The sequence below is a fragment of the Hipposideros armiger genome, unplaced genomic scaffold, assembly GCF_001890085.2.
Source record: "Hipposideros armiger isolate ML-2016 unplaced genomic scaffold, ASM189008v1 scaffold_650, whole genome shotgun sequence".
Taxonomy (NCBI): Eukaryota; Metazoa; Chordata; class Mammalia; order Chiroptera; family Hipposideridae; genus Hipposideros; species Hipposideros armiger.
Window position 1 is genome coordinate 468888 of NW_017732000.1, and position 8305 is coordinate 477192.

An 8305-nucleotide genomic window follows, 5' to 3' on the forward strand; every position below is an offset into this window, starting at 1 on the left:
CTGGCGACTCATGGCAACCCAGTTCCAGATTGAGCTGTTGTTCAGCATCTTAGCTGTGGAGGGCAGTGTCACTGACCCTCATATGTGGGATCCGAACCGGGGCCCTCTGGCGTCCCAAGCCAGTTCTTAACCATCGCGCCACTCGGCTGGCCCTTCATTTAATATTTTTAAAGAGGTTAGTGTGACCCCCTCAATTGATATCATGATCCACTAGTGGGTCTTGATTTACATTTTTTGAAAGCACTGTTTCTGAGATAGCCAGGTTGCTCGGGACTGTGGAAGAATAAAAGAGAAGGAAAAGAAAAATCGGGATACTTGGCTTACAGGGTTATTAAGAGAAGAAGGGATATACAATGAGGTGGTATCCTAAGTGAGAAGATAAAATTTTAACCTTCGATTGTAATGACTATAACTGATAATGAAAGGGACTAAGTGTGGGCTAGAAAATGTAAATACGAGTTTAGGTAAACAAAAGCATCTCTACTGCTATAAACATTACAGTTTTAATATTAGAAGGTCAGCATTATGGTTATTAGTATTATGTCACTTACTAAATGTTTAGTATAAAAAGAACCATAGATCTTAAAGCTGAAAGGGATTTTGAGGTCATCGGATTCAGGCTAACCCAGGCGTTACTGACATGTTACAGATGAGGCAGCCAGAGCCAAGCGAGGTGAAATGACTTGCTAACTGTGCCGTGCGTGAGCCGAGATGAGCAGCCGGTGGGGTGGGGTGGGGTGTGGGTCAGGAGAGCCTCAGGTCCGCTCCTGTGGCAGCATGGTGTTCACCCCACCACACTGTTTGAGGAACAGAAACGTTTCGGCAGGTTTTCATCTACAATACAGTTTTCTGTTTATAGGAAGATATTCCTCGCCAGCTTGTCTACATCGGTCTTTACCTCTTTCACATCGCTGGAGCTTATCTTTTGAAGTGAGTTGGGGTTTTTGTTTGGGTGTACAGGGCCTGGGCAGAGACTGTGCTAATCTATCTTCACTAATATGTCATCTTCACATTTTAAATTTGTTCTTTTAACAGCTTGAATCACCTAGGACTTGTTCTTTTGGTGCTGCATTATTTTGTTGAATTTCTTTTCCACATTTCCCGCCTGTTTTATTTCAGCGATGAAAAGTATCAACAAGGGTAAGTTGGTTAGCCGTTTTATTTCTCGTGTAATTAAAGTCAGTGCTGTATTGCCAAGGTCCCTGGGTAGGCAGTTATACTACTTTGTAAGTTGTTAGTAGCAGCTTTAAATAAAATTAAACTATCTAACAGTGCGGGTTGATATTTTTTTCTCTAAAAAAGTCATTTTTAGGCTAGAGAGATATTGTATTGGAACTTGTAATTTTGAAGGCTTTTTGGGTTTACTTTTCTAAATGCTCCAGTTTTGCTAACACAGTTTTTCTTTTGGAGAAGGAATGATAGGGAAGTGAACTTTCAGAAGAAAATGAAATAATAGATTATATAGCCTTAAAGAAAGTAAAATATTTTCATGGGAAAATGAACTGAAAACAGAATTGAAGCAGTATGACTTGTAAAGAGTGTGAAGCCCTAAAAACAAAAGTAGAACTCGGACTCTTAAGTAAGAATTAGTAACCTATTTACAACACACCTGTTGTCTTGTTTTGTTCAGCAGTTTTCAAAATCATATATACCATTAGTTCTAAGGATCATTAATAGTAGTTATATTTTTTTAAAAAAAGAAGAAGGACCAGCTAAACAAAAAATCAAACACTCCTTTAATGGACTTCCTAGAACCTTAAGTATGCTGATATGTATCTCTAAAAGTGTGATATAACGCAGCATCTTCCAAACATTTTACTGGCAGAATCTTATTTGCAGAAAAATAGGAAATGGTGCAGAAAAATGTAAAATGTTTTAATATGCATTTTCTTCTTAGGAATCCAACTGCTACTAGAATAGCTTCTTATCTTTGCCATTTTATGACTTTGACTTATGACACTTTTCTTCCAGATTTTCTCTGTGGGCAGTTCTGTTTGTTTTGGGAAGACTTCTGACTTTAATTCTTTCCGTACTCACTGTTGGCTTTGGCCTTGCCAGAGCAGAGAACCAGAAGCTGGATTTCAGTGCAGGAAACTTCAATGTGTTGGCTGTCAGGTACAGTCAATTTAATATTTTTCTCAGTACAGCTGAATGGTATGTGTTATCAGTTTATGACATGAATTATCTAAAAAATTAAGGGGTAAATGTGTGGAGGTTAGGGAAGATACTCATTTGGTTTGATTTCATACCTGTTGCAGTTTCATGTCTAAATTTAAATACCAAAGCATTTATTAAACTTCTGGGATTAATCATTAATGAATAATTATTTATTAACACAATCTTGGGAATTTAGCACTAAATGAATACTATCAAAACAAATAGACTAGGGCCAGACCAGTGGCGCGTTAAGAGTTGGCTTGGGATGCCAGCTCTGAGCAGCAGGGCCCCAGTTTGGATCCCACATGAGGGCCAGTGATGCGCCCTCTACAGCTAAGATGGTGAACAACAGCTCCACCTGGAGCTGGGCCGCCGTGAGTTGCCACAAGCCTAGGCTGCAGTGGGACTGGCCGGCAGCGGGCGTGAGCTGCCATGAGCGGCTGTCCAATGGCCAGCGAGCGACTTCCTCACCCAGGAAGAGCACAATGATAGTACCAACTTGGGCCAGTGAAGCAACGTCCTCCACAACTAGACTGAAGAGCAAAAGGACAGCAACTTGTCTATTTCCCTTCCCTGATTCCCCAACGCTGTTCCCCTCCCCCATTCCCCAATAAAATTTCAAAAAAACAAACAAACCAAAAAACAAGATAGACTATTCAATGGCGTCGTTTTGATGCATTCTAATATTTTGTGTATTTCCTAATATTCTCAGAGTTGCTGTTCTGGGATCAATTTGCATCACCCAAGCATTCATGATGTGGAAGTTCATTAATTTTCAGCTTCGGAGGTGGAGGGAACATTCTACTTCTCAGGCACCAACTGTGAAGAAGAAACCAACAGTGACGAAAGGCAGGTCTTCTAGAAAAGGAACAGGTTTGTATTTAGTAAGCAATGAAAAACCTGAAGTAGAATATATATTTCTTTTAATATTCTGGGGTCGTCTTTATAATCTTACTAAGATTTAAAACCCTATAAAGAAAATTTTGCTCTACATTTTAGCAGAATTAGAGGCAAAGCAGCCTTTCCCATTCTACAGTTTGTTGATTCCCTAACATCAGTTTTTTCCCTCAAAAGCTGTCCTCTCAATTTCTCTCTCACAAGTTTTTTGTGCTTGATTACTTTGAGCCACTTATAGACCAATGTATATACTCAGTTTTAGTGAATAACTTAGAAAAAAAAATTTGTGCTTTCATGCATCTTAGTAAAAAAAAAACAACTTCAACTGAACATACTGGAAATTCTATTAAAAAAAAACCATAACCTCTTTACAACCCATCTGCCCTTTAGTTCCAAGTGTAATAGTTTCTTGTTTTTGTTTTTATAACATCTGATTGCTTGTTCCTTTTCTGAACATTTCATATAAAAGCAGTCATACAACATGTGATCTTTTGCAACTGGTTTCTTTCACTTAGCATGTTCTTAACGTTCATACATGTGTAGCATATATTGATACTTCATTCCTTTTTATGGCCAAAAAATATCCCATTGTATGGATATACAATATTTTATTTATCCATATATTAGTTGATGAATATTTGGGTTGTTCCCACTTTTTGGCTATTATGAATAATGCTGTAAACATTCATGTACAAGTTTTAGTTTGAACACCTGCTTTTTGCTCTCTTGGGCATGTGCCTAAGTGTGGAATTGCTGAGTCGTATGGTAACTGTATATTTAACATTTTGGGAGGACTGCTAAACTGTTTTCCAAAGCGGCTGCACCATTTTGCATGCATTGTTTTGCATATTGATATCCAGTTGTTCCTGCATTGGTTAAAAAGACAAATCTTTATTGATTTTCTTCATACTCTTGTTGAAAATCAGTTGATCATAAAAGTAAGAATTTATTTCTGGACTCTCAATTCTGTTCTCTTAATCTGTATATCTAGTCTTATGCTGGTATCACACTGTCTTGATTGCTGTAGATTTGTAGTAAGTTTTGCAATCAGGAAATATGAGTCCTCTGGCTCTGTTCTTTTTCATATTATTCTGGGTCCCTTGCATTTCCATATAAATTTGAGGGTCAGCTTGTAATTTCTGCAAAAAGCCAACTGGGCTTTTAATACAGACTACCTTGAATCTGTAGACTACCTTAAACATGAATGTCTTTCCATTTTGGGAGCGGGGGGGGGTCCTCTTTAATTTCTTTCAATTAAATTTTTTAGTCATCAATGTGTTAAGTCTCGCACTTCTGTTAAATGTATTCTAAATATTTTTTATTTTATTTATTTTTTTTTAAAGATTTTTATTGGGAAAGTGGGGGATGGGAACAGTGCTGGGGAATTGGGGGAAGGGGAACAGACAAGTTGCTGTCATTTTTTTCTTCAGTCTAGTTGTGGAGAATGTTGCTTCACTGGCCCAAGTTGGCACCATCATTGCGCTCTTCCTGGGCGAGGCAGATCAGTCACAGGCTTCTGGACGGCCACTCACTGCGGCTGCTGGCCGCTCATGCTGGCTGCTGGCTACACACGGTAGCCCATGGCAACCCACTGCAGCAGGGGCTGCAGCCTACGCCATCGCCGGTGACTCTCAGCAGCCCAGCTCCAGGTTGAGCTGTTGTTCAGCATCTTAGCTGTAGAGGGCAGTGTCACTGGATCCCATGTGGGATCCGAACCCAGGCCCTGCTATTCAGAGCTGGTGTCCCAGTCCAACTCCTTAACCAACACACCACTCAGCCAGCCAGATATTTGGAAAATTCTTGATCATTACTTCTTCAAATACTGTTTCTGCCACATTCTGTTTTTCCTATCCTTCTGGGACTTCAATACCTGTGTTAAGTAAATGCTTTACCATGTCCCTTATATCTTTTGATTCTTGCCATCCTTTTTTCCCTGAGTTTCTTGTTCACTAATCTCTTCTGTTTGCCTGATCTGCTATTAAACTCACTTATTGAATGTGAATTTTCAATTACTGTATTTTCTAGTTCTGGGATTAAAGATTTCAGTTCTCCAGTGAAATTCTCCACCTTTGCATTTATTTTATTAATCATTGTTCTTGTACTGTCTGCCAGTTCCCAGTCTGGATCACCTGAGGATCTGTTTCTGATATTTTTTTCTTAGTTTTCAGTCATTTGGTCTTGTTTTTTGGCATGCCTGGTAATTTTTAGTTGAATATTAGACATTTGTGTAAAGATATGTAGAGGCTCGGGATGAATTTGTAAAAGCCCTGGATTGCGTGTGGGCATATCCTCTGGCTCATTGAAGCTGATCTATTTCTGCTCACCCTCATTGCTAGGACATTAACTGTTTATAAGGGCTTTCTTCCCTGACGGGCTCTGAATTCAAGTTTTTGTCTCCCTGTCGTTGTGAGACTTCCCGATTCTCGGTGTAACCTTGTGCTTTCCTAGGAGTTGCTTCCTGCTTGATTTCTCCGAGTCTTGCTTGGTGCGTACACATTTAGTGGTTGGCAAGTGCCTTGAGAGAAAGACACATAGCTGCCTTGGTTTTTTTCTAGCACCTTTAAACAGCCATTTCTGTATTCAATTTTTATGGGTGTTTTTGGAGGGCAAGTTAGTCTAACATCAGTTATTCCATCGTAGCTTGAAAAAGATGAAGGCCATGATACACTCTTAAACATAAGTGTTATCCTAAACACCCACTTTTTAATACGTTATAAACATATTCCTAAGAACTTCATTTGTCTGCTGTCAAATGCAAAAGGTTCTTTATTTCTACCAAAATCACTGCTCTAAAGACGATTATTTTAAAACTCTTGTAATTGTTGTTTAGTTTTTTTATTTTCTATAACTTTTTTCCTGCTTTCAATGGTAACTTTTTATTTTTGTATTGAGATCTAATTGACATATTATAGTTACTTTTAATTTGCTACTTTCACTTCATTGTGTTTAACATCTTATCGGGTTGGTTAAAATACTAGTGAAGGTTAAGCACAGGTGAATAAGCTTGACCTCAGGGCAATAGCGCATATATTGGGGTTTTTTTGTTGTTGTTGTTGTTTTTTAGCTGAGCCATCCTGCTACCTGTTTGCAGCTCAGCGGCTGCTCAGCTCGGGCTGGACTCGAACCGCTGTAGCTCAGAGCTCAAACTCTTGAGCGAGCTCTTAACCAACTGAGCCACTCGGCCGGCCCCTATATTGGGTTTTAAGTTTTCTTTTCTGAAGGTACCTTTAAGTATAAACATGATATTTGCATTTAGTCATAAGAGAGTAACACTGATTCTTTTCTCTTTTCAGAAAATGGTGTAAATGGAACAGTAACTTCAAATGGAGCTGACTCTCCCCGTAATAGAAAAGAGAAATCTTCATAATGAATTCTAATCTAATTGTTTAAATGTCCCCAAAGAAATTTGCTTTTTACTATATCTTTCAGCACTAGAGGTTTTTTTCTGTTCTTCAAAATACAGTCTGTGCTCTTTGATTCTCGCTATTGTACTGTTTCATGCATTTTTTTTTTAAGGGCAATTGAGGGGAGGATAATTACTATGAGTGAGAAAAATACTTTAGCTTAGACTAAGCTACTTGCCTTCAAAATAGCTTAGGGACCACCACCATATTTTATTTTGTTTTTATCTTTGAACATTTTTCTAGTGATTTGGATAACTATTTACAAATATTCTACATATCAATGATACAATTTCTTGCTCTCACCAATTTTTTATATTAGCAAGATGGCCTATTCCAGCAAGGTCATATTTTTTAAGTTATCTTTCAGGGTAAAATGGAAATACTATAAAGTTAGATGTCAAACTTTAATATGTTTTCAGTGTTCTCTAATTTTTAGGAACTTTTGTAGCCTTTACACCAGGGAAAAAAGATTTGTAAATTCGCCAAAATAATTGTGTGCTTTATTTTATAGGTAGTGGTTACTAGTGTTACGTCCCCATTTTTTTAAGAAAAAAAAAACACACTATTGGTTACAATGTGTGGAGATTTATTACCATATATTGAATCAAAATATCTTCTATTAACATAAAAGTACTTGTAAAATCTTTCTTGTTCATTTTCAATACTTGTAAACTGGAAATCTGAAAATTTAAATATTTACTGTAAAGAAGAAAATCTGATACAGCCCTTTTTGATATGTTTATTAATAATGATTCTTAGTGGGGCTTGTCATACATTCGATATGCACAGCATCTTAGAAAAAATACTGTTTAATCTACAAATGATAATGCCTACTTGATTTATATCTATAAAAAATGTCAGGTAATTATATTTGGAAAACATTTAATGCACTAATCTTAAAGAAATTGAAAAGTCAGGTGGATAAACAGTCTTAAAAAACAGTGCTTTATGTTATAACTATAGCTTTGGTCCCATCTTTAATTGAGAAGCATTTATCTGTATAAAACATATTTTTGGATAAATATATATATATATATTTGTATCTCTACAGAAAGGCTCTAAAAAACATTTGAGTAAAATATTTGGTTCTCTTTTCTATAATTATCCTTTAAAATCCTTGTAGCTATGTTGGGCTTTTTGTTGTCTTTACAGTAGATAATATTGTTCCTTTCGGTGTTCACCTCTTGTTCCCCATTTCTCACTTTGGTCACCAGCTAAGGTTTGTGCCATTTGTAGTATAAAAGGTGCAGACCTGCCAGGTCTGCAGCATAATGAGTTGCTGTGCTGCTAGAAAGTCATGCTTTCCGTTTCCAGCTGTTTACCTACTTCCTGGAAAAAATAGTAGCTCTCTGTAGCATCATGGAGTTTCAATGGAACCAAATCTTTGCCATTAAAAACTGGCATTATATGAAACCATTCATTGAGAAATCAATCAAAATAAAAAAATTTTTACTTTCACAAGCTGTATCCTGGACGTTTTCTTCATTGGTAGCAAGTTTTGTGCTATTTTAGAATATAATCTCATAAAATGTACCATGCTTACAGGATACACTCATGATAGACATTTAGAAGAGGCTTCCCTAAAAAGGGTGTCTACAAAACACAGCAATCAGGGCTATTGTGGGGAAAAATGGTTCATAACCACATAAATTCAGGGACTGTGTGTTAACCAACCTGAAGGTGTTTCTTTGCCACAGGCCTATTCAGTCCTTTACGTGCAAATATGCTTCCTGACGCACCGAGAAGGTTGATACGGTGGGGACAGAAGATGCAGTGGTTCCCAACTCGTTTAGTTATGGAACCGTTTTCCCATGGAGTTATTTATAGGACTTACATTCTACAGCATA

At 37.4% G+C, this 8305-nt stretch overlaps 1 protein-coding gene across 2 annotated transcripts in view; it reads left to right on the plus strand.

Moving 5' to 3' along the window:
- TRAM1 (translocation associated membrane protein 1) overlaps positions 1 to 7919 on the plus strand; it is a 27118-nt gene extending 19199 nt beyond the window's left edge. The window contains exons 7-11 of one of the 2 annotated variants that reach the window (XM_019626002.1): positions 860 to 930; positions 1036 to 1140; positions 1972 to 2115; positions 2870 to 3030; positions 6348 to 7919. In XM_019626002.1, the coding sequence (XP_019481547.1) occupies positions 860 to 930; positions 1036 to 1140; positions 1972 to 2115; positions 2870 to 3030; positions 6348 to 6421 (555 nt within the window). In that variant the 3' untranslated portion in view covers positions 6422 to 7919. The remainder of the gene's footprint in view (positions 1 to 859; positions 931 to 1035; positions 1141 to 1971; positions 2116 to 2869; positions 3031 to 6347) is intronic. The other variant, XM_019626003.1, reaches the window with a different exon arrangement.
- The last annotated feature ends 386 nt before the right edge of the window (positions 7920 to 8305 follow it).